General features: G+C 43.8%; 1 protein-coding gene across 4 annotated transcripts in view; it reads left to right on the top strand.

Annotated features, from left to right (window-relative positions):
* Positions 1-27256, top strand: part of LOC135204204 (ras guanine nucleotide exchange factor Y-like) — a 191588-nt gene that overhangs the window by 117526 nt on the left and 46806 nt on the right. For 3 of the 4 annotated variants that reach the window (XR_010312128.1, XM_064234293.1, XM_064234294.1), the window contains one exon: positions 21948-22110. The exons of the other annotated variant lie outside the window; for it this stretch is intronic. Coding sequence is in view for 2 of the 3 variants with exons in the window: in XM_064234293.1 (XP_064090363.1) it covers positions 21948-22110 (163 nt within the window). In the remaining variant the exon portion in view is untranslated. The remainder of the gene's footprint in view (positions 1-21947; positions 22111-27256) is intronic. 4 annotated transcript variants of the gene reach the window in all.

The raw sequence follows: 27256 nt of genomic DNA, 5'->3' as shown, positions 1-27256 counted from the left end.
AGCGTCAGGTCTGCCTCTGATCCCTTCAACTTCCTCGGGCTTTACCAGGAAGAGTGAGGTGATCAGGAGCGATCACGAGGGGCGCACCCCTCGCAATCCCGCCACGATGCCCTATGAATTTGGCAAGGTCCTCGGACCAACCAGATCGTATGCGCAAGTGGTAGGAGGAGACCAGGAGGGGTCTGTCATGGTTCCTCCTGTGGAAGGAGGAGGGTCTCGGAGGCATTCCCGAGATCCAGAGGTCGTTCGCAGAGGTAATTGGGCTGATTCGTCAGCACAACGACCTTGGAGAAGGATCGCTGCTCCCACCTACCGAACCCACATCGGGCTTGGAGGTGTTCTGGGGACCTAAGAAGGAACCCAGGACAGCGGTGGGTCTGCTGTGATCAGCCTTGGCTGACAACGTACTAGGCCAAGTGGACGCTCTCGTTTCCTGACAGGAGGGTTCGCTTCGGTCCGGTAGGTCTGCTAAGCTCCTTCCTCCACCTCTACCTCGACAGAGGCGCTTCTACGTGCCTTCAGAGAACCCTCTGCCGCCCAAACAGGTTAACCCAGAGCTAGCCAGAATAACTCTGGGGGTGTTTCTGCTGCAGCTCCTGTCGGAGAACCTTTGGTTCTCGCAGCAGGAGGCACTTGCTTTGGAATCTACCGCAATGGCAGCATTCCAAGCAGTCTCTTGGCTTGACCTGGGGTCCCTCACAGTGTCGAAAACCGCGGCCTCCTTGGGGAACATCATTCCTGAGGGGACCCGGCTTTCGTGAGACTGTGCCAGTCTGGGGGTAGGGCCATCGCCTACCTGGCCCACCAGACAGCTAACCTGTGGGCCAACCTGGTTCTCCGGCGTAGAGACACTGTTCTCACCCGAGTGACCAGGGCGGCCGGGCGTGAGGCAGCTCTGGTTCTAGAGAGAGGCTTCAGCCTTTCAGACCCACTGGTTTTGCTATGACACACCCCTGGCTCCTCCCCCTGATAGTCGTAAAAGAGCACAAACCACGCCCATCGGGGCGGACAAGCAACCAGAGAAGTGCGAAGTTGACAGGAATCAAACCGCCATATTTGAAAGTTGACAGGACACAGGCAACACCTGTTACACCTCACCATTACTACAACCCTCCCTAATTATTTTACGAGGGACAACGACGTTAATCAACTAATTAAAATGTCCAAAAAAGTCGTAGTATCAGCAGATGTGCATAATTTCAGCGAAACTAGCGATGATGACAATATTCCACCGGCACAACCCAAAAAGAAAAGAGGTCCCAAAACGGAAGAAACCAGCCAGGAACCTTCCAATAGTGAAATTCTTCAATTGTTAGTTATTACAGAATCAAACATTATTGAAACTAGTGGAGAAAGGGTAAGGTTTAATATTCTGTTTTTTTTATATAAAAAGTCTCGGATAGCAGCGGATATAGACTGATGACGTCACAAGCATGGCAGTAAAAGGTAAACAATGAGCCGGAACAGACCGTGCGGTAGTTATATCGTAAAAAGTTTAGATTAGATAAATTTCGAGACCGAAGTACATTATCATATAATCCTAAACTATGTGTAAAGTGAGCCTAACATTATAAGGACTAGATACTTATATGACAAAGGTAATTAATGTTGTAAGGTGAGGTGTTAACTAGTTTTGCCTTACGAGCTGAGTAGCCTAACTAGCCTAACTTTTTCTAACTTTAAGTTTAACATACTACGTCAATCTAGGCTACCTATTAGCGTCCCTTCCGCCTATCCCACCGAGATCCCTAATCGTCGGACATTTAACTGGAGGGGTTTCCTGTCAAAGGCGGTATAATTGCGCCTACCTCAGCTAATGGGTAGAATTTTATATCACACTCGTTTCCTTTCGATATAATGGTTTACCCCTTACCATGAGGAACTGCGTCTTAAGAATTTCTGACAGGTCGGCTATATAAATATATAAGATGATTACTGTAGAGGCTATATAAATTAAGTATGGGATATTAGTGAGAGGAATGCCGATTGACCGAATTAGTAAAACCGAATGAAGGCCATTTGAGCCTAGAACCGATTGCCTGGCTTCAGCCTTCTAGGTCTGCTGCTGTCCAACTGATTGTAAATTCATGAGCCATATTATAGACATCAGTTAAACTTTTATTATCAAAATTAAGTCTAGGTTTTCACTCCTATTGCAGAAGTGGTTCGACTGCAAAAGGAATGACAATACTCCTCCTCCTAAGCGCCCTCGCCGCCTTAAAAGTAGATTTACCTGAGAATGCAAATGAAGAATTATTTACAACTTATATGAAGATATAGTGACTATGAAGAATTTAACCCGCTTACCTTTAACAAACCTATTCCTACTTATATATCTAACAATTTTAATGCTGTGGCCCTCCATTCATAGAGATGGGAAAATACAATTGAATGACTCCCTAATTGCATTAACATTAAGTGAAGGAGACAAAAACTCTCATGATCAATTCTTTGTTGTACTCATAATAAAGAACTTGCAGACCTTTTCAAATTGATAAATTTGCCAAAGTTGAACTTTTGGCCAAGTGGCAGGTTGTTTAATGAAGATTTCAGAAAAAATTTCACTTGATATTGAAACTTAAAATGGCTATATCTTCTTTTCAAGGACATGCAGCTCTGGCACAATTAGCTTACCCCTCTAAGATTAACGATATTGATTTCATTACTAAAGTGATAATTGGGCCTTTCAGGAAACACATTGATCTAATTAAAAGTTTAATCCGATCATTCAGAAGTAGATCTTTACCCAGGAACCTCAATTTAGATACGAGAGATGCTATTATTAAAGCTGAAACTAATGATATATGGGTGTCTTATCAGATGATCAAAGGAAAGCCTATTGCTTCGTGCTTTCGAGGCGGTCCCCTTCCTAGAGGAGGGGGAACAATTACCTCTAGAGGTGGAAGGTTTTGACTTAACTTTGGCAAGCATCATGGGCTACCCCAGAGGGAAATTTAATTTTTACAGAGGATTCAGGGGAAGCTTTGGTTCAGGAATAGGTTCAATCCCTACAGGCGAGGTATCAAGAGAGGGGGCCGAAGAGGGGGAAGGAGTACAGGGGGACAGACAGCAACTAATTCAGACGTCAAAGATAAGAAACAAAACTAATTATGCTTTAATTCTTAATACCATCGAGCCCTGCTGGGACCAAGAGGAAAATAACCTGGAGGTACACAGTAAAAAAAAATAAAATTTGGCAAAGGTACCCACTAACAATTCAATGATATTAGAAGAGTTAAATTTCCCTACAGAAGCCTCTAGCTCCAAGGAAACCTCTCACGCCCCTCCAGTAATGTGGGATAGGTAGGTCGTTGACAAATAAATTTAAAAATTGGCAAAAACTCCCAAATTCTTCTTTTGCATGCAACTTGATCAGTAAGGGTGTGAGACTCCCATTTTAGCAATAAAAAAATAAGGCTCAAAAGACTTTGAAAAGATTATGGGTTGATAGATATTATTCTCCTAGCAAGAGAATAATACTAGAGAGAGAATGTAACAGATTACTAGACCTAGGGGTAATAGAACAAATTAACAGAAATGCTTTTTATTACTCTAACCACATATTTTACAAGCTTAAACCCATGGTGGAACATTGCGCCTAATCTTCGATATGAAATGCCTTAATACTATGATCAAGAAACCTTCTTTCTCTATGCTGAAACCTAAAACTATATTCCCTTATTTGCATTTAAACAACTGGGCATGTAGACTTGATTTAAAGATTTGGATGCTTATTGGCACGTCCCTCTTCATTCAAGTGCTCAAAGATTCTTAACGTTCAAATTAGGAAAACGTAAATTCAATGGACGTTGTTCCCTTCGGGTTAAAGACAGCTCCCTACATCTTTTCCAAACTAATGTACACAGTAGTTAAATACATTAGGAAGAAATATAATATACTCATATTGGCATACTGGCTTTCACCAAATGCGAGGCTCACATCCAAATAGTCATTGAAGTGCTCACAGAGCTGGGTTGGCAAATATCTATTAAAAAGTCTGTTATTCATCCAGTGCAAAAGATAGAGTTCCTGGGAGTTCATTATAACTTGGAGAACAAAACAATGAGACCAATGCAGAAAAACATTGATAAATGTATCAGGCTTGCCAATACAGTATCCAACTTGAACAGGTCTGACCTCAAATTATATCAAGATTGATAGGATATTCACTTAACTTCTGTTTCCTACTACACCTTTTAATGGTAGATACCATCTTAAATTCCTTCACAGGTTTCATAGATATTTTGCTAAAGGATATAGAATCATTCCTCCTTCTTTCAAATCCTTTCTAGAAGAATGGAAACAGACTAATATGTATAGTGATATAAACATTCCTAATAATCAAGTAGATCTAGAACTATTCACAGATGCATCCAACTTTGGCTGGGGTGGAGCATTAGTAGGAGAACATGGCATACTCTCCAACTAATAATACATGGCTACAAAATGAGAATACTCTGCACATTACATTAGAGAACTACTTGCATGGCATTTACTGTATAAAACACTTCAGAGACAAACTAAGAAAACAAAGTAGTACTAATTCACATAGATTCACAAGTAACAAACTGTTGGGTCAAAAAACATGGTAGCATTAGGAACAAATCGGCCCAGGAGGCCATCAAAGTGTTACTAGACATCAAAGGAAAATACAACATAGACATTCAAACTAAATGGATTAAAGGGAAAAGCAATGTGATGGCTGATTCCCTATCGAGAGACTTTGGTTCCATACATCCAGAAGCCCCACTCTTGACGATAATCTATTCAATTTAATTTGCACGATATGAATTTCTTTCCTGAAATAGACCTTTTCACCAATGGCTTTAATTCTAAATGTAAAAGATTTTGTTCTTCCGTACCAACACAAAAGCAATTGGTAATAATGCTCTTCACATTAGCTGGGAAGGGTTCTTTCTCCCCTCTTTATGCTTTTCCCCAGGCTTCTTACTGCATAAAGTTGCTTTTAAGATATATAACGAATGTAATAACAACATGCTCTTCTGCACTATTTCCCAGGAAACGGAACCATGGTTTCCTCTAGTCAAGACAGTCTCCAAGGAATACCGGAAGTACAAAGTCAAAGCAGAAGGCTGCCAGATACTTCATATGGACTGTACCTTACCCTTAGCACAACACCACTTAAATTTGATCGCCTTCAGAATATAAAAGATCAACTACCTTCCATATTTCCTCCAGAGATATGCAACAAAATTACTTCCAATTTACGAGACAGCTCCTTGGCCAAGTACCAAAATCTCTTCAGTACCTTTAAAGAGTTCATACACAATAAATAGGAAGTAACAACAAGTTCCTCTTTTATCACTGCTACTCTATTTTAACGAATTAATAGACAAGGGCCTAGCGTACAGTTTTTGGAAGGATACTTCCCCAATTATTGTCTAGCAGAAGACAAGTATATTAAAGCTATGCTTGATGGAGTAAATAGAAGAAGACCCAGCAATTCTCATCAATTTCCAGGCTGGGATCTTGATAAAGGTAGTTTTCCTTCCTCAACACTACAAGAGATGATTCTATGCTGCTCATGATTCAGAACCTTATTCCTCGTAGCTTTGGCTTGCCATTGAGAGCTAACCAATTTAATCATCTATGTATCTCCAGGAGCACTTTCACACCAGAACCATTGTGTTAAGGAACCACCCTTCCTTCATGGCCAAGAATCAGAGAAACAATTACACTCCTATTGAATTCAGCTTTAGGTGTCACCCTACAAAGCCAAAAATTTGTCCAGATAGACAATTAAACTTTTATCTGAAGTACACAAATAAAATCTGTGCAGAAAGGAACATAGATAGGGAAGACCATATTTGGCTGGATGAAAACTTCAAGATCATGTCCCTTCCAAAGATGAGGCAGCTATTCAGGGACTGTATTTTCAGAGCTGATCCCAATGCCAGAAAAAACACTCCACCAATTTCCACTCTATCAGAGGTCAAGCAGCTTCAAGGATGATGTATAAGGGAGTTACGCTTGCAAGGCAGATAATGACTATGAATGAATTGGGTTAAAAAAGCAACTCGTGTTTTGGGTCATTTTTATTGCTCTCCTCGGTCTACAGGGGAGCTTTCCGATGCAGTCGTTGCAGGACTTCATCTTCATGCCCCCTGAAGTATCGGGTGAGCAAACCAGTGGTCTGAAAGGCTGAAGCCTCTCTCTCTAGAACTGACAATTTTACTTGTGAACCTAAGTTCTGAGAGAAGAGGCGAGGCCTTTCAGACCCCGGTCTAGTTCCCCCACCCCCCGACCCTACCCCGAAACCGAGGAGACCATTCTGGAGGAAATAAAGAATTTGTAAAGTAACTACCTACAAAAGTCAACAGCTTACATGTTTCTGAAGGCGGCCAACCATAACATTTTTCAATTATTCATTAAATTTCTTTTAAGGTATACTTAGACTCGTTTCCGTTGCATTTAGAGGTTTAATGCAACTTTTAGGTAACAAGATAGGAATATCTTGGAAAGGGAGGTGAACTACTGTCACATTACGTATATTATCTTAGAATATAAAGAGGAATGGAAAATGTTAAAATTCACAAATTGGAACTTAAGTTACTACTTGTAGTAATTTGCAATCTCAAATAAATCTCACAACAGGAAAATGGAATGGTAAGTACAGATATACTTCATAGCAACTTGCAACTTCAAATATGGCGGTTTTGATTCCTGTCAACTCGCACTTCTGGTTGCTCCGCCCCGATGGGCGTGGTTTGTGCTCTTTTACGACTATCAGGGGGAGGAGCCAGGGTGTGTCATAGCAAAACCAGTGGGTCTGAAAGGCCTCGCCTCTTCTCTCCAGAACTTAGGTTCACAAGTAAACTGTCAGTTCTTCGCAACGGACAGGTGCGGAGTTCCTCCTCTCTCTGCCCTGGAGAGATGGTGGACGCTGCGGTGGAAAGACGGCGCACTGACGACAGTGACCGTTTAGTACACCAGGCAGTCTCGAAGGCGTCTGGGCAGCCTTGAGCTACTGCGGCCAAGCCCAAGAGTTTGGTTAGCGCCTCCTCTGCGGCCAAGACGATCACATCGTCGAAGCCCAGAGGAAAGACTCTGCCTTCAACTTCTTCAAGGAGCGACTGTCACCAGCCCTCCTCCCAGCCCTCCCGCTCACGAGGGGGAGCTGGGAAGAAGAAGTCGAAGAGAGATGGGAAACGCTAGGGACGGCGTTCCCCCTCACCTGCTGCCGGAAGTGGTGGGGTGCTTGGCGAGCCATTGGGCAACATGGCAGCGCTACGGTGTGGAGACCTGGATAGTAAACTTCCTTCGGGAGGGATATCTACTACCCTTCGAGTCTCGGCCATCCCTCACCTCCAACCCGGTCCATCTGCAAACCTACGTTCCTGGCTCCTTACAGACCTTACAGACCTTACAGTTCGTTCGGGTTGCCCCAGGTCCCTCAGTGTAGGACGCCTCTAATGTCTACCAGAGAGTTGCTAGTACATCTTCCGGTATATTTTGCATCTTCCAATCTTGGATGGTCTGGATGCAGTTTAGATATTTGTCGAGCTTATTCTTACATCTACGCTCACTCCTGATATATTCCTCAGATGAGCTGGCAACGCATTGAATAGACGCTGCATTATCGATGCTGGTGCGTAGTGGATTAATGTTCTGTGTGCTTTCCTTATTTTTCCTGGTATAGTTTTGGGCACTATTAATCTACCTCTGCTTGCTCTTTCTGATATTTTTAGTTCCATGATATTTTCTGATTATTCCTTCTATCTGTTTCCATGCCTGAATTATCATATAGCGTTCTCTTCTCCTTTCTAGACTATATAATTTAAGGATTGTAGTCTTTCCCAGTAGTCTAGGTCCTTAACTTCTTCTATTCTAGCTGTAAAGGACCTTTGTTACACTCTCTATTTGTGCAATAATCCTTTTGATAGTGTGGGTACCATATCATATGCAATATTCAAGTGGACTACGAACATATGTTTTATAAAGCATAATCATGTGTTCAGCTTTTCTTGTTTTGAAGTGCCGTAACAACATTCCCATTTTTGCTTTACATTTTGCCAACAGAATGGCTATTTGATCATTGCATAAACATGTTCCCATTCATCATCACACCAAGGTCTTTAACTGCTTCCTTATTTGTGATTGTCTCATTATTAGGTCCCCTATATGCATATAGCTTTCCTTCTCTGTCTCCATAATTTATTGATTCAAATTTATCAGAGTTAAATACCATCCTATTTACCTCTGCCCAATCATATACTTTGTTAAGGTCTCTTTGTAGAGCGTTCCTATCTTCATCACAAGTAATTTCTCTACTTATTCTTGTGTCATCAGCGAAACTACTCACTACCGAATCCTTAACATTACTGTCTATGTCTTCAATCATAATAACAAACAATATTGCAGCTAGCACCGTACCTTGTGGCACACCGGATATTACCTTGGTTTCATCCGATTTCTCATCGTTTGCAATAACTATCTGTTTTCTGTTGTGTAAAAATTCTTTTAACCATCTTCCTACTTTATCTACTATATTGTGTTTTCTAATTTTCTTTGCTAATATATTATGGTCTACTTTGTCAAAAGCTTTTGCAAAGTCTAGATAAACCACATCTGTTTCATTTTCCGCTTTTCATATTTTTGTTGAATATGTTCTCACGGTGGACTAACAGTTGGGTTTGTGTACTTTTTCCGGGTACGAAACCATGTTGTCCTATATTAAACAAATTATTTTTTATTAAATGTTTCATAATATTTTTCTTCATTACCCTTTCATACACTTTCATAATATGTGATGTTAGATTCACAGGCCTATAATTACTTGCCTCTAGTCTTGATCCACTTTTGAAAGTAGGGGTGATATATGCTAATTTGTGCTCATCATAAATCTTGCCTGTATCTACACTTTGTCTTAATAATATTGCAAGTGGCTTTGCGATAGAATGAACTACTTTCTTTAACAAAATAGCAGGGACTCCATCCGGCCCTGCAGCAGCTCCATTTTTAATTTCATTAATTGCCTGCACCAATATCAGCCTTCATTAATTTCTATGTCAGCTAAATATTCACTATTTTCGTCCCTTACTTCTATATCATTATCTTCATTATCTATTCTAGGGGTGAATTCTCTCTTATATCGTTCTGCCAGTATGTTGCAAATTTCCTTTTTTGTTCATGAAACTTACCTGTCAGATATATATATAGCTGTATTTTTCCGAATCCGACAGAAATTTAAATACTTACGACACACGCAGTGGGAGTCAGGTGGTTAGTACCCATTCCCGCCGCTGGGAGGCGGGTATCAGGAATCATTCCCATTTTCTATACATAATTTTTCTGTCGCCGGTGCTGAAAACACATGTTTTCAGTACCTCCGTCTTAGGATTTTGGAAACTTCATTGCCGCTAAGTATCCTAATTGTCTTTTGATTTATTTACTTGGATTTGTGGCTAGGCATACGCTATCTTAAATTGATTTGAATTTGATTCATTTTTGCATAAAATATCTGAATCTAGTTAGGCTAGTTTCAGACGGGTTGTCTGCAAAGATAGGGTGTGGGCTACCGAAAGCTTCGGTAGATTCGCACTTGGTATGTACGAGGGGTATGGGTCTTGCTTCTTTGTTGAGATTTGTCATGTAAGGAGTGTGAGACTTTGTCTATTCCGTAAGGAAGACGTATGATTCGTATGTACGCAATTAATCAGTAAACATGTCTAATTCCGTAAGGAAGACGTATGATTCGTATGTACCAATTAATCAGTAACAAAAGTCAGGGTAGTGAACCTGCTAACCTTCCTGTAGACTTTATTTTGCATAACCCTGTAGTATGGCCTACGGGCTATGTATATGTCTACGAGAGATGCTCGCTCTCCTTCATTGCTGTGAAGTGCTACTTCTGTAATTGTTACTCCTAACCCTGCAGTGTTGCCTCGGGCCCTAAGCAGTGTCTGTAGAGAAATTGCCCTTTCTCTGATACTCCTTCGATTCGTAACTTAGAATCGAAAGTGCTTGCTTTAGAGAGTAAAAGTGAAGTGCAGAAGTGCAGTGATACCCCTTGTGTAGTGGAGGGTGCGTCAGATCGGCCTCGTTTCGCCTCTGGAGGCCGGGACCTCTGCTTGACTCCCAGAACCAGGGAGAGAGCATGTCGAAAGCCGAAGGAGGGTTATGAGGAACCCCCACCGATCTGGCGTGCCTTCGGCAGTTTCTGATGAAAATCCCCAGACTGCCCCTAAGTGCGTGCACGTGCACGAATCCTGAAGGATTGCTTCTCGTCCTCCGAAGCGTCCATCCCCGCGCAGGGGTTGGAGCTTTCGGATGGACTCGCGCCCTCTAAATAGAAGCTTTATAGAAGAGGACGCTTCACGTCCTCTCTCTCTCTCTCTCTCGTTATGCGTTTCAGTGAGAAGTAAGAAGGCGAACGTCGCCTGAACTCGTGTCCGTCTTTCCACCGAGAAATACGTAAAAGAAGTCATAGTAGCAGTAAGCTTTTGAGAGCGGACGCCCAAGCCAGGGGCGCGCGCCACGCCTGCGGCGGGCGCCAGTGACGCCGAGCGTGCGCGGCCAGTGGACGCCGAGCGCTGCTCCAGTGGACGCCGAGCGTGCACCAGCGCACGCCAGGTGTGTCGCCTGGCTGAACGTTTCTGTTGAACTCTTCAAGCTCTTGTTTCAGATTTGGGCTTAAAGAATTTTTACCTCTACTTCGATGATACCTTCTACCTCACCTGCAAAGAATGTGAAGTAGGCAGTGCTTCGGAGTAAGCTTAAAGTGAACAGACAACTTCTTCTTCGAAACCCAGCAAGACATCGGGTTTCGTGAATTCAAGAGGTCTCTGTCAATTAATATTGCGTTTCGCATAGGTGGATGGAGTTAAGGAAAGCTCAAGGGAAATTCTCGTTTGCTCTACCGCAAGCTTTGCCATTCTCAATAAATTTAAGTTGCCACTACCGCAGTCAAGACTTTGCGATAAGGCAGTTACAGGTTATAAAGGCTCGATGTCCTGCACGTCAGGACTCTCGGCAACGTCAGTAGGATTCTTGCAAAGGCACTCATCAAAAGTACGCTCTTCAGGAAAGCGCAAGACAGGACTGCCTTTGCCATACTGCCAATAAATTTTAAGCTTTAGCAGGCATTAGTTGTGATACGGGAGAGGAAGCTGGTTGGAGAGTTTCTTCCTCTTCCCAGGATAATTTTGCCAGCTTTTTAGCCCATCTGAAAGGGCTTTTCAGATGATAGATTTTGTTAGTTCCTAGTCGGGACTACGCTGCCGAATTGAACATCGTCGTTCTACCTGACGTAAGCCCAGTCTCTTAACAGGATTCTTGCCCCTTCCTCGTTTGAGACGGGAATCGGAAAATAAAATGCTCGACTTCCTGGATTACGTTTTGTCAATTCAGTGACTTTCCCCCATTGACAATATACTATCGTTTTGCCAAGTAAGTGGGTATCCCCTCATTGACAAAATATCTCTTTGTCCCGTAAATGGGTTAGTTTCTCATTGACAAACATCTCATTAACTTGATATTGCGTAAGCGAATAAGCTCTTTATGACAAGATTCGGAAGAGCTCTCATTCGTCATTCGCAGACTCGTACAAGAAATAGACTTGTAGACTACGTCAATGAACCCTTATGTCCAATAACATAAGAAGCTTGAGCTGACTGCTTCGATTCTCCTAAGTTTTGTTCATGAAACTTGCCTGTCAGATATGTATGTAGCTGTATTTCCGAATTCAGCTATATATAGTCTGCCAGGTAAGTATGAACAAACTTTATTGTGATATAATTTCATATTTTGCCTTGCGTTATTTTATTTCTGGTTGGTTCAAGTCTATACGCTTGCTGTAGTTACCTCTTCGGATGGCAACCGAGAGGTCTATGGTCCATTTTAAGGACATTTAATCGTTACTCCCTGCAGCCTTCCAGGAGTTTCCGATTTATCTTTTACCGTTGTATGGTAGTGTTCTGACGACACAAACGCATCTATATATTTAGCGTTTTCTGTTTCGCTTAAATATACCAGCTTGAGAGTCTCTTTATGCTAAAAATAACGGACCTTTTTCTTCATAGAATAGGGTAGCTGGCAACCCAGGCATAAAGTTAAGAGACGACTATGACGGACGATCGTAGCTGCTGCTGTCACCTGTCTTTCTCCTCCAGTTCCAAACGAGCCACAGTACCCAACTCGTTTCGCTGTCATGCGCGGTAGGTTAAGTCTCTCTCTCCTGCGGGATTGACTGACTAACCGTATCTCTGTGCTGGCAGTTACGTCTCTCTCTCTCCTGCGGGATTGACTGACGAACTGTATCTCTGCCCTACAATCACGGACTTTAGCCTAAGATTGAGGGGATTTCTTACATGAATGAATAAACATTGCATTCGTTTGGCCTTAATATGTTCTACAGAGATATCTTACTCCTTTCGGTGCTCGTTACCGCACGGTATAGGACTACGAGTCTACCACAACATTGCACTATTATATGCTCTCTTGCTTAGGCAAAGCGCAGCCTTATTAGGGAAGTAAACATACTGTGTGAGGGAATGGATGAGCTTGCTGGGGACCATTTCCTTCCTAAAGAAGTTTGTTTCCCTGAATAGACTGCAATTCAGACCTCTACAGTTTTTTCCTACTGGGAAACTGAAATTTTATTAAAGATCTAGGAATGATTCTGAAACATCTCTCGGTGCGTTAAGTATCTCTTGAGGTGATAGAAAGAAGGTGCCGGACATCTGGAGAGGGTTTCAGATGTCTTGGATCATAATCTGAAAGAAGTGGAAGCAATTCAGTCGTCCCTCCAGTCCTCGAAACGAGTTTTTGGAACCATGGTCCATATCAACTCTGATCTTCCACAGCTCTCTCATATCTTAGGAAGTATCTTCTCTCGGTCCCGGTTCGGGTTTACGAGAAAGAGCCTATTATAACAACAGGCGTAGAATGGAACGATCCTCTAGAGGTTCGTTACAGGATTGCAAAAGTCCGTTCGAATCGTCTCGATCGAAGGCAGCAACTACTGACTTCCGAGTGGAATCTTTCTTTAGAAGTATGTTGAGAGTTGTGGAGACTTTAGGGACGTCCTTTCATTCATCTCTTCGCTAGGTTGAGGACGAAGAGGCTTCTTCTTCTCTGCTCCCTTATTCTCGATCCGGGAGCGGTAACATTAAACGCCATCCTTATGATATTGAACGGGGATGGATGTTTAGTCTCTTTTCCCCTTTTTCAATCGCTTAGGGAATGTAATAAGATGATTTATATCATCACAGGGAGCGACAATGACGCTAATCGCCCCATGTTGGCCTTCAAGACCCTAGATTCACAGAGGTCACGTCCTTCCAAGGACCTTTTCCGAGAGAGTCGGTCTCCTTTAACACGAAAGGTACCTATAACCTCTCCGCTCTGAGTCTGACTACGTTCAGACTATCGAGATGTTGACGAGCATAAGATTGCAGTCTTTCCCTTTCCGTTGAAGAATGGGATAAGCTGGCAGTCACAACTATTAAAGAATACGCAAAATATGTTGTTGACGGCCTTTGGGCTCAGAGATTTGCTTCTGTCAAACAACAAAGCCCTTCACGATCTTTGAGTTCTGTGAAATCTCGAAACTCGCTCACCATCTACTTTTTGTCTCACCTGTTTTCTCGGAGTCAGACACTCGTGCGAGATCAGGAGACATATAGTAGCCCTGAGTTTCTTGTTGACGAAGTCGGTTGCGTTTATACACCCCCGATGATCGTTTAACATGAGACCAGGTTGGACTGTCAGGCATTCGTCCTTCGGGACTGAATCGCCTTTTTGCTCCTCGCTCCTTTCTCCTGGCACCAGAAGCTCGAGTCAGGGAGTGGCTCAGGAGTTGATTCGCTAACGACGTTGGGTTGCGTTGATACACCCCCCAAGGTTTGCTTAGCTTGAATCGCCCAGGCAGTCCAGACACTCATCCTTCAGCGAAGAATAGTGCCTTATGGTCTTCAGGGTACAGCCTTGCTGTCCTTGATTCGTCTGAACTGGTCAACTGGTCGGTCACCTGACGTTAGTACAGACGGACTGACTGTGCATGTCCAAGATCGAAGCTTTCAAGATGGAACTTAGACATAGTCTGAAGTTCTTGATGTCAAAGCATTCGAACATCTCCTACCTGTTAACTTCTTGCATGTGATCAGGAAGGCATTTTTCTAACCACCCTAGATACGACAAAGAGGGTCAGTGAGATTTTAAGCCATCGTCACAAGTTTTGGCTTTAGAGAACACAAGGCGGTGTGCTCTCTAAGCTTTTCGTTATGGCCTAAGAATGGAAACCCGTTTTGTCCTTGGGCCAGGAGCTTGGAAGCAAGGATGGCACAAGTTAGGGGGCAGGAGCCAGAGAGAGTCCTGTGCCCTGTCAGGTCTCTCAAGTTTTATCTACATAAAACTCAAGAAAGTCGAAGTCGTACGGACAATCTGCAGTGTTCCGAAAAGACCAGACTTGCCCATATCGAAGAACACCCTGGCTTTATTGTTAAGGAGGTCTTTCAAAAAAAGCTCCTTCTTTGTGTTTGCACAAAGATTTGAAATCTTTTGATTTGAATGCTCACGAGGTGAGGGCGCGGCCTCGGAAGCATTTCAACAGAGCATGGCACTCAGCAACATCCTGAGTACCGTGTTTTAGCGAAGCAACTCTGTGTTCAATTCCACACTCCCTGCGAGATGTGAAGATGGCATATGAGATCTGCTGCTCGCTAGGGCCATACGTGTCTGCAGACACAATCTTGGGGGCAAGAAGTACCACTTCATCTATCCTGTAGAAAATGGTTAGGAAGAGCTCTTAATTTAGTAGTTGAGTCGCCGACAACGGTGACGTCTTAACTCTTAAGCCTTAGTTAACACACCTTAACTTTGGCTAGGTGGGTCAGGTGGTGATATATATTTTTATATATATATTTATTTTACTTCTTAGCCCTCATGGTATGGTCAATATGGTCTAGTCACGTCGTGGTCTCGCCCCTGTTGACAGATCATCTGGAGTGCACCAGCTATATAGGTCTCTACCTCGCTGGCAACTCTAGTGGCACAAGCAGACTTACGCGGCAGTAACCACGAAGTCAGCTATGCTAACAGGTAAGGAATCAAGATATCAATTATCTGCATATATATGTTTCCTAAAATCTTCTATTCTGTCTACTCCCACCACCAAAGGTGGGATTCAGCTATATATATATCTGACAGGTAAGTTTCATGAACAAAATGATATTGTAATGATACAATTAAGTTTGTTCATACTTACCTGGCAGATATATATAATCAAGTACCCACCCACCTCCCCTCAGGAGACAGTGGAAATAAAAATTATGAATAGAAAATGGGAATGATTCCTGATACCCGCCTCCCAGCGACGGGAATGGGTACTAACCACCTGACTCCCACTGCGTGTGTCGTAAGTATTTAAATTTCTGTCGGATTCGGAAAAATACAGCTATATATATTATCTGCCATGGTAACAGTATGAACAAACTTTATTGTATCATAACAATATCATTTTTCATTCGTTAATCTCCCTTCAATTCTCAGAGGGCCTATTTCTATTCTTCTTTTATTCATCTTCTTCGCATATGAGTATAATAGTTTGGGGTTTTGCTTGATATTTAATAGGGTTTTTTCTTCCAAGTCCCGTTTTTCATTTTCTTTTGATTGTATAATCTTTTGTTCTGCATTTTCTATCTTACTTTTTTTTCTTTTGCAAGACCTTTTTTCCACTTTCTGATTTTCTGGAACAAGATCCTTCTGTCTCTTGGTATGCATGAATGATGTTTACTTTTCTTCTTCGGTATATATTTATCCACTATTTTCTCCAATATTTTGTATAATATCTCCGTATTTACCCTTATGTCATCACTTACGAAAATGTTATCCCAATCTTTGTTTAATTCTTCATTAATTTCTGACCATTTTATATTTTACTGTAGAAGTTGTATTTTCCATATCCTTCCCACTTTTTCATTTCTTGCTTATCTCTATTTTCACTTGCTTTGGAATGAACTGTTAATTCTATGACATTATGATCTGAAATACTCGCATTATAAACTATTATTTCTTTAACATAATTCATCTCGTTCACAAATACTAGGTCTAAAGTATTTTCCTTTCTTGTTGGCAGGTGATTTATTTGTTGAATGTTGTATTCTAGTAGCATATCTAATAGCTTTTCGAATTGCCTCTTATCTTCTGCACTACTATTACTCTCTTTTTTATATGTATAAGTACAACCACAGTCTCCTATTCGTTCTTTCCATTCTACGAAAGGAAAGTTGAAGTCACCAGATAGGAGAATAGTCCAGTCCTTGTGATTTCTACATATATCATCCAATTTTTCATTATTAAGTCAAACTCTTTAGTATTAGGAGGTCTATATATTACTAGTTCATCAATTTTTCAGATTCAAATTCTACCGCTATTAGTTTCACATTCTGAGTTACTATATTTCTCATATATTTTCCTTGTTTTTTGTCTTTCCCATATATTGCGGTTCCCCCTTGATTCCTATTTTTTCTATCTGATCTATAAGTTTGGAACCCTTTTATTTGATCATCATTCCCAGTCTCTTGGGAATTAACCAGGTTTTCAACTATTATTCATTATATCTATTTTCTTTTCATTTTTGGGTTAGTTCTTCTAAGTACTCTATTTTTCTTTTTGAGTTACTCGTAACTAAACCCTGCGCATTCATCACTATGATGGTTTGCATGTTTTCTCCTTCATAATATTGGTAGTAATAAGGATTTTCCGCATGTTTTCTCCTTCATTTAATATTGGTAGTAATAAAGGATTTCCCATGTCTCTTTCCTGTTCTGTATGTTGTTCTTTTTTTCATTTCCAGAAATTCTGACATTAAAAAATCCAACTTTTCCATAATATTTGATCTCCTTCATCATAATTATTCATTTTGTGTCTGAATCTGCAATTTTCTCCGTTTCTGCAATATCCTCTTGCATAATAAATACAGTTATTATCTATTGAGTAGAATTTCGGAGCTGATGCTTTGAAATTTTTTGCTGACACCTCTGCATATCTCATTGGTGGTTTGCTTTTCTCTTTTACCTGATATTCTTGATTTCTCTCTTTATTTGTTTCTTTCTTACTTTGGATTTTATTACTTGGTTGGTTATTTATTGATTATGATTCATGGCTACAGGGTGCATATATTTGCATTTTTTGTCGAACTTACATCCTTTTCCTTCTTTTAGGTTTTTACATATTTTTGGATGCAGATCTCTGCAATCATCCCCATAGCCATCTAAGTATGCACATTTACCATATATTTCATAGTTTTGACATACCTTAGGATGTTTGTAGTAACATCTTTCTCCAAATCTGCAATTCCCTCTTTTCAAAAGGTTGCAGATTTTGTCTTTCTTGTCTATTTTTTCCTCTTTCCCGTCATTGTGTAGATCTGGGTAGAGCCTCTTCGGGATTTGCTTTTCTGTTGTCATATCGTAATTTATTTCTTCGTAGGTATGCTGCTTTATTGCCTCATATGTAGTATCAATGAGTATCTCTGCATCCATATATTTTAATCTTGTTCTTTGTTTTCCTTGCCCTTATTTTTTGCTGTCATTTCATTTTTGTTTACTTCTCTTCCGTTTTCCTCTTCTTCTTTTTCTTTTGTTCTTCTTCTTCCTCTTCCTCTTCTTCTTCATCCTCAACTATTTGTACATTCAATCTTGATTTAATAACATTGTCTATCCATGATAGACCCATGTTGAACAAAAAATTCTTGTATCTTTTCTCAAATCTTGCATTACCTCAGCACACTGTGGATGGGTCGGAATGTTGCATGCAGCACATTTTCTGATAGGTTTTGTGGACTGACTATGCTATACCAGACCTTACACAGTTTGCATGCTTTTGGCATTCTTTTTCCTAATGCATCAATTAGGATATTCACAAGATTCACCTTATTCATTTTCTTTGTCGGAATATGCTGGTTTATGTATATTTTCTTTATGAGTCTCTTGACCACTTGGATTTTATTTGGAACTTCTTCAATTATTTTCAAGATATTTTCATTAGATTTGTTCCAGTTTGAAGGATTATATCCTTCTAATATATCTATGAATGCTTTTGTATCTTTTTGGGAGGTTATGACTGTTGCTGATTTCATAGATGAGAAATGCCAGTTCCCTTCCTGCTACCTCATCGTATTGCGAATCTGCCAAGCAAGCTAAATTACGCCACCTTTTCCCGCAGTTGGAACTTACTGCCATCTTGTTCTGATTTCAGTATTACACTTGTTAAACTACTTAGAAGACGCTTTATCCTACTATTTTCACACTAATCTTATCACCGATAGTTCACGAACACTTCTAGATATTTCTCAAATTCTAGTCGTATGTTAAACTTGTGATATCTGTTGATTAATCTGACTTCACGCGGGTACGTCTCACCAAGCAAGATGGCAAGGACGTGACGCTTCGGCAGGAAGTAGAAGCCATGCTGAGCATACGTGCTGTGGAGATCGTACAGGATTAGTCACCGGGCTTCTACAGCCACCTCTTCCTAGTGGAGAAGTCCTCGGGGGGCTGGCGCCCGGTGATAGATCTCTCTCCCCTGAACCAATTCGTTCGCCAGACTTGGTTCACGATAGAAACAGCATGTTCAGTGCTTGATTCCATCATGGAGGACGACTTCATGCTTTCTGTGGATCTGAAGGACCCGTATTTCCAGATACTCATCCATCAATTCTCCAGGAAGTACCTCCGCTTCATCCTCAACGGAATGATGTATCAATTCAGGGCACTTTGTTTCGGTCTCTCAACCGCCCCACAGGTGTTCACGCGAGTTTTCACACTGGTGTTGGCTTGGGCCCACTCAGTAGGGATACGTCTCTTGAGGTATCTCAACGATTGGTTAGTCCTGGCGAGTTCCCGCTCGCAGTTGCTGCAGGACAGAGATCGACTCCTCGAATTCTGCCGCGATCTGGGAATAGTGAATTACGAGAAGTCAGAGCTCGAACCCAAGCAGAGGATGAAGTACCTGGGCATGCTGATCGACACGGTAACAGGGCGAGTCTTTCCCGCAGATTCGCGGATCAGCAGGTTCAGGGAGGCAGCAAGATAGTTCCTGTCTCTACAGGAGCAACCAGCTCAGCAGTGGCAAGTCGTGATCAGCCGTGTGTCGTCTCTCGAGAAGCTAGTCCCTCATGGGCGTCTTCACCTGCAGTCTCTTCAGTGGAGACTAGAGGAGTGTTGGTCACAGGCAAGGGACCCTCCCTTCTTCCCCGTGTCCCTCACGGAGGAGGTGAGGCAGGACCTAGCCTGGTGGCTGGACGACGGGAACCTTGTAAGAGGAGTGCCTTTTTGCAACACACACACACCACAGCACACACCCCCTCACCCCCCCCCCCCCCCAGAGATACTGCTCTTCTCGGACGCATCGACTGAGGGATGGGGCACACACCTGGAGGAGTTGCGATTCAGGTGTGTGGGGGACCATCGTGGACAAGCACCTTCACATCAACGTCCTGGAACTCAAGGCAGCGTTCCTCGCTCTCCAAGAGTTCCGGGACCGTCTGGTGGGACACTCAACAAGCAGGGGGGCCTAGTGTCCCTCCCGCTGCACCAGTTGACGTTGCAGGTGCACGAGTGGGCCGCGGCACACTCAGTAGAGTTGTCGGCCCGCTACATTCCAGGCAAGAGGAATGTGGTAGCTGACAAGCTCAGCCGTCGGGATCAAGTGATAGGAACCGAATGGTCCCTTCATCCAGACGTGGCGGAAAGGCTCTTCAACCTGTGGGGGCGCCCAGTCATAGATCTGTTCGCCACCTGGCACAACAGAAAACTCCAGGTTTTCTACTCATCTGATTCACAAAGTGATCAGCAGGGCGCTGATCACTGCGAATCTTCGGATGATCCTGGTGGCGCCCAAACGACCTCAGGCCATTTGGTATCCGGACCTGCTGGCTCTGCTTGCAGAAGCGCCGAGAGAAATTCCCCCCTGGCACAACCTCCTGTGCCAGCCACACGTGGAACAGTACCACCGGTCCGTCGAGTCCCTGTGTCTTCACGGCTGGCTGCTATCCACCATCTCTTGCGATCGAGCAGCAACAGAGATGGCCAGATACCTCAGATAGTCCTCTGCAGCTGTCTACCAGGGGAAGTGGTCCGTCTTCTGTGATTGGTGTCGTGGACGGGGTCTCTCTCCTCTCAGAGCCACTCTTCAGCAGGTAGCGGATTTCCTCGTCTTCCTTTGCCGATAGAAGCTCCTCTCCGTCTCTGCAGTTAAGGGCTGCAGAGCCGCCCTGGCCCTAGTCCTTAAACTGCGAGGTGTGGATATCTCCTCTTCTTTCGAGATCTCCCTCCTGATGAAGAGCTTCGAGAAGTCTTGCCCACACAGGGAACTCAGGCCCCCAGGGTGGGATGTGACTCTGTCCTTAGGAGTTTGACTCACAGACCCTTCGAGCCACTCCAAGAGTTGTCAGACAGGGATCTGACCCTCAAGACCCTCTTCTTGCTGGCCCTGGCATCGGCGAAGAGAGTAGGGGAACTTCATGGTCTTTCCTTTGATGTCAAGCATTCCAGGGGATGGGGATCTGTGATGCTCGATTTCGTCCCGAACTTCATAGCGAAGACTCAGAATCCTTCGGTCCCTGACGACCGGTTCGAGTCCTTCACGATCCCCTCCCAGAAGGGTTTCACCAATAATGGTGCGGATGAGATGCTGCTTTGTCCTGTGAGGGCGCTACGGCGCTTTCTGAAGAGAACTCGACACCTCAGGCCTGAGTGTCGATGCCTCTTCGTTAGCACCGGGGTTACCAAGAAAGAAGTTTCCAAGAACACTTTCTTTCTGGCTGCGTGAGGTGATCAGGAGGGAGTACGAGACAGCTGACAGTGACGACACCCGTACCCTTCGTCGGAGAGCCCACGAAGTCAAAGGTATTGGTCCAACCCTTTCATTCCGCAAGAACTTCTCCCTGGCGCAGGTTCTGAAGGCAGGGGTTTGGGCCAACCAGACCACTTTCACTTCATTCTACCTTCGGGATATCACCCACAGGTCCTTGGACACTTTTTCCTTGGGACCTGTGGTGGCTGCTCAACAAGTTGTATAGTCTACCCAGCACCCAAACAGACAGAACAGCATCGCATCCTTGTGTGACTGCATGAATGGACGAGTGAAAGAGAGTGTGACTGGCTTCTCTTCCTCCTTCGTTCTTCTCTACCTTTGGGCAGAGTGCCGCGGTCGTCACTACGCTGAACAGGATGCCAGTGCATGTAAGCTACACAAACGAGCTCCATTCTATCCCTTTCAGTAGGGATAGGAGTGTTTATCCACCACCCCAACAAGTGGGGGGGCGAGTGGAAGCCAACAAGAGACAAACCCATAACTTTACTTTGGCTCTTGAAGTAGGAACTAGTTCTTGCTTTTTGCTATTTATAAGAGGTACGCTTGCCTCCCTCTAATAAATCTGGTCCAGAAGTCTGACCACTGATCCTGCAGTGCACACCCCGATCAGCTGGGCAGAGGCTAGGATCCCTCCCTCTGCTCTTACGACTAGGGAGGGAATCCAAGGTAGGACAAACACTAGTCTGTTCATAAGACTCAGATTCCACCCACCAATAAGTGAGTCTTCCTATTGTTAAAGGACGGAGGGTTTGTATTACGTATCGGAACTAATAACAATTTGTCAAAAATTGTATTTTTCCTAACTATACAAACCTGAGGTTCTTTACATATAGTCCCACCTCATGCCACCCCTCACTCTGCGTTTCCTGGGCCTAAAGCAAAGTGACTCCTCTCCTCGCAGTCGAGCTTACCGCTAACTGCTGGACAAGTAGTTAACTACTTAACCCCCTTGTTCGAAGCTTACGACCGGTTCAGCTGCCGCTAAGTACCTTCCTATTGTTAAAGGACCTCAGGTTTGTGTAGCTAGGAAAAATACAATTTTCGACAAATTGTTATTTTTGAAGCACAACTGGAATTGACAGTTGGTAATCTTAAGTTTTTTCTTTTAGATTGGAGGAAAATTGATGTGGGTCCTTATGTCAGAATGTATTGAAGGCCTACAAGGAAGGACTTGGTTAAGTTTAAAAGAACGATTCCGGCGAACAATAATGAAAAATCTTGGTTCTTATCAAATCTCAGATGAAGAAAAGAGAAAATTCAAGAAAAGTGATGGTAAGTTTAGTTTCAAAGTAGAGTAAACTGCAGCATGACTGGCACCCTTGAGAGCAAGGGGTTTCTGTTTATTTGAATTTGCATGTTGATTGAGAGCAGTCCTTTTATATTTTATAACATCTTAATCTAATCATATCCTGTGCTCACCTAACTCAAACACTAGTGTAACAAGTGCTTAAATTGTATGTCAAAACAGCAGAGACAAACATATGCACTCTCACCTCTTTCTCTCTCTCTCAAAATTTTTTTATTCTTTGTCAAAAATCTTATTCTATAAATTACTAACCAAGAAAGAGAAAGGTGAGCAAGTGTACAGCAAATACATAGATCACCATAGCACAAGGCATATACTATGCATGCGCTTGTACATACAGTTCACAACAACGTGGCTGTGTAGTTGATACCGTTTACATTACTTTGCAACCGGTTCAGGTTTAGTTGTTCATACATGAACAAACCTTCAGTCTTAAATAGGATAATTTCTAGCGCCTAGCTGGATCTGGTTAAAAAGCAGATGAAAGCAAGGAATCTTGTGATATCTGGCAACACATGCATAGATCAGGTGAAGAGTGGTCAAGGACCACTCACAAACGCCACCGCGTCAGTCTTTTCGTTAACCGCCTGGGCGAGAGTCATGGTTAACCTCTCTCGACCTTTACCCGGTTCATTGCCCGTTTAGTTTGTGTTTAGTGTGTGTGTGGCTGATATTATGGCTTCTGCTCCTTCTCGGCCTCGTCAACGTGTGTGCCCTGGAATTCCAGGTTTTCTGTGTTCTCGTTTTTTTGGCTTCGGCGGCAACTGATCCCCACATCACTTGTAGCAGGTGCCGTTCTAATTTTTGTACTATAACAAATCCTTGCACAGAATGCTGGGCATAGCCTAAAGAGCAGTAGAAGTCATTTTACAGTGTTGCGCTGGTCTTTATTTTTATTTCTCTTCGTTATGTTTGCGTGGCGTACTTACGAGTTCTTATTCTCTCTCTCTTCTAGTTCTTTTCGTTGTTACGGGTAATGTTTGAAAGGTTATTTGTCATATGGGCTAACCTTCATTTATCACTTGTTACGGTTGAGTTTCTTCTCTCGTAGGAACATTTAGTTTATTTATTCTTTTCACAGTCTCTCAGGAGTTTCTTTTCATAGATTTTGCATGAGTAACGTCTCGGGACTCTGGGCAAGTTAAACACCTCTTCATAAAATTTACTTATATTAGATAAAGTACAAAGTTCACTTTACACAATACACTACTATCACACTACAATGGAACAGAGTTGGAAGGAACACAGCCTCCCCGTATAAGGACTGGTTCTTGACTGAGTTTCTCTATAACTTCAAATGAAGTTTGGACCTAACTACTTCAATTTGCTCCTCCTCAATTATCCTTTAGGACACATCCTACTTCTTTATGTATGGCTTTCCTTACTTCCGGTGCCACCTCTAGATTCGTCTGATTGGTTTCGTCCCTTGACGGTAACCACCCACTGAAGGAGTCAAAGTTCATATTTTCTGATGCGGTTTGCATTTTACTGTTTTGGAAAACGAGTGCCAATGTTTTGGTCTGGTTTACGAAACTGCTATTCGTGCAGACTTATGCTATACACATCTACTCTCTTTTCTACCTTAACTTCTGGTAGATCCTTCATCACTCTACTTTCACTATATATATTCTACCAGTGGGTTTTCCTAACTAAATTTTCCTAGCTATTTACTAGACAGACTCTTGTTGTTTCCTAACAACAGCAAGAGAGAGCATCGGAGGCTTTCAACTCTTCCTTCATGGGAAGGATTTTTGCCTCTTCCCGATGCTTCGTTTCCTGCAGTATTCACCCTCCATAGTAGCGTTGTGCCCGTGTTTCCTTCCTTTTCTTCCATTGATTTGTCGCTGGAAGTATCGGGAGGCCCCCAGGCTGATTTTTATAATGTCGCCCCTTATTCTTCGGGAGTTAATTTGATTCCCGTGAAAGGGGAGGCTTTTTCATTATTCTAATTTATTCCAGTCTGAGGCATCCAAGATGGCGGCAATTTGGATGCTCGGGCTAGGGGGTCCCCCTTCCTGGGAGGGGTTGCTAGCGCACTTTATGCAGGCTCACTACCCCACCTCCTCAGGCTGGCCACACCCTTCCCCCTCCTCCCTCCCACCTCCCGGCCTCGTCTTCGTGGGTAGCCAAGGTCAGCCATCTTGTATTACTCCGCCAGTGACTGTTGCCGCTTCTTTAAGTTGGCGGGAAGCCCTGGCGTCGGCCCCATTGACGTCACAGGATCAGTTGTTGAGTATTCCTCCGCCAGTGGCGTCTGCTTCCCTTCAGACCAAGGGAAAGCCGTGACGTTATCACCACTTGTGACGTCACTTCCATCAATGATGTCACTCCCAGTCATCTCTTCTGCACTGCCTCTCTCAGCCGTGACATCATCTCTGCTGCCCAGTTCGCTACATCTCCCTTTCATGTCATCGAAGCCTTCTCTTGCAGATCAGTCTGAAGTTATATGCCAGGCGGTGCTTAAGAGGTTGGACTCTGTTTTAGATGATAAGTTGGCTGCCTTGTCAGCTGGGAGGACTGGTAGGAAACGTGTTGCATTGTCTGCCTCCTGCAAAGAGATCGCATAAGAAACCAGTGCTGTCTTCCTCTCCCTCTTCCCCCTCTACGCCACGTCGGTATATCAAGCATTGGAAGGCTAAGGACTTTGCTCTTTCTTCGCCTACGAGGGAAAAACAAAGCGGATGTGTTCTCGAGAGTGTTGGTGTTTTGGAGAGTGTTAGTGTATCTTCCCTTGTGCAATCTGCAGTGGCTGCTTCGTCCTCTGCATCGAATCGTGAGGGTGTTGTAACCTCCCCCGTCCGTGCACATTGTGAGCGTGTTGCAATCTCCCCTGTCCATGCACATGATGCAAATGCTCCTACTTCTCCAGGGCCTATTTGTCGCTGTAAGGATCTCAAGGTGCCTGTCAAGAGGTCGAAGGTGGTGAGCGCGGAGTTGGTGCAGCATGAGTGTTTGCCTGCCCCTCTCACTGGTGCTTCCAAGAGTTCGACTCTGGGAAATTCTCCTTCAATGTTGAGTGTTCGGGATTCCTCTCCAACTACGTTCATATGTCTGCCATGCCCGTGACCATTCATGGACATGTTAATGAGTCATCTGTTGGAGGAGTGCGTAGTGATGTTCCTAGTGTTGTAGTGGGTTCGTCTCAGAAGCCGGTTTGTGGACCCAGCCCAGACAGGTTAGTTGGTGTTTCAGGCTGTTTGGCTGCTGATCCTTCCATTAATTTTAATGAGGAAGGTGCCTTAGAGGAGCCTACACGTTCTTCTTGTTGTTGGTCTCCGTTGCCGGAGCAGGAGGGAGACACGTAAGAGTTTTTGTCTTCCTTTTAGTAAGTTGTTGATCTCATTCGTGGGTTCAACAATTTGGAAAGTAGGACTCAGGTTCGGTTATCTTCCACTCCTTCTTGCTTGGAAGCCTTGGTGGGAGCTACGCAGAATCCCAAATCATCTCTTCAGCTTCCCTTGTCGGGGTACGTCCAGTCTGTCTTGCATAAGGTTAACGCCTCTGTTTCGGACCGGGACAGTTTGCTTTGCTCTAGGGGCTCTGCCAAGCTACTACCCCTGCCTCTCACGAGACATAGGAAGTACTGTGTTACGAACTCTGCATTTTTGATGTCGCACCATCTTAACCCAGACGTCATTCGCCTGAAGCCAGACTTTGGAGCAGGTGAGGTCGGTGGCTCCGTCCTTGTCTCCACAAGATGCCTCAGCTTTGGAATCCACAGCAGCCTCCATGTTGCAGATGGTTTCTTGGCTGGACTTTGGTTTGCGGTCATTGCCAAGATAGTTTCTGACAGGTCCTCAGAAGGGTTGGTGAGTGCATCCTCGCTTGCCAGTGTGTTGCAGTCCAGAGGCAAGGCGTTTTTGTAAATGGCTCACCTCAGTGTCAATTTATGGGCTAACCTTCTTCTGATTAGAAGAGACGTGGCTTTATCTAGGATGGAGAGATCAGTTAACACAGAGTCCTTGCTGGCATAGAGAAACGTAGACATTTTTGAGTCCCAATTTTTGTTTCCTCGGATCGAGCTTCAAAATGCAATAGACCGGCACTGGGCTGACACCAAAGACAGACTGGTCCACCAGGCCATGTCTGTCTAAGTTGGAGTCTTGTCCTCGGAGACGTCCGGCTCCTCCTCCTCCCCCTGTCCAGCAGTAGTCAAGATCGTCGCCTGGTAGGTCATCAAGGAGTTCGATTTCGGCAGGGCCTTCCCATTCGACTCAGCCTAGGACAGAGGAACAACGTCCCTTTAAGCCAAAAAGGGGGCCGTCGGCAGGTTAGGCGCCTCTCCCTCCTGCGTCACGGGTGGGAGGATGTCTGGCGGGCCATTTGGCCAAGTGGCAGAGTTATGGGGTGGAGAGGTGGGTGGTAGATGTCCTTTGGGTGGGGTACCTACTGCCATTCCACTTTTCTCCTCCTCTGTCGGACAAGCTGCAGCTCAGGAAGGCATATCCTCCAGATTCTCTAATGTTCTTGGCTCTTTGGGAGGAAGTGGAGAAGATGCTGGACAAGGATGCGATAGAGGAAGTGGTGCGTCCGTCCCCGGGGTTTTACAGTCGCATCTTCTTGGTGCCCAAGGTGTCAAGAGGATGGAGACCTGTGATTGACTTATTCACCTTGAATCACTTCATCAGGAAGACATGGTTCAAGATGGAGACCCCACGTTCGGTGTTGGCAGCCATGAGGGAAGGCGACTTCATGCTGTTGATCCAACGTCCAGGAAGTTCCTTCGCTTCTCTCTTGAGGACAACATCTTCGAGTTCAAATTCCTATGCTTTGGGCTGACAACAGCCCCTCAAGTGTTCACAAGTGTTCACGTTTGCTGAAGTACCTAGACCATTGGTTGGTCTTGGCAGTTTCCAGGGAAAAGCTGCTGCAGGACAGGGATTGTCTACTTCGGTTCTGTCTAGAACTGGGCATCGTAGTTAACCAGGAAAAGTCGAACCTCGTACCCAGTCAAAGGATTCTCTACCTGGGCATGGTCATTGATACAACACGCAAAAGTTTATTCCTTCATTTCTTTCTCATTGCTGAGTTTTGCTATTTTAACCCATAGCTGGACCCTACCCCATAAGGGATAGGTACTCATTTACAGCTGAGTAGACTGAGGAAATTATG

This window comes from Macrobrachium nipponense, chromosome 44 (assembly GCF_015104395.2).
Source record: "Macrobrachium nipponense isolate FS-2020 chromosome 44, ASM1510439v2, whole genome shotgun sequence".
Classification (NCBI taxonomy): Eukaryota; Metazoa; Arthropoda; class Malacostraca; order Decapoda; family Palaemonidae; genus Macrobrachium; species Macrobrachium nipponense.
Note: the sequence above shows the minus strand (reverse complement) of the source record. Positions and strands in the feature narration are given on the sequence as shown.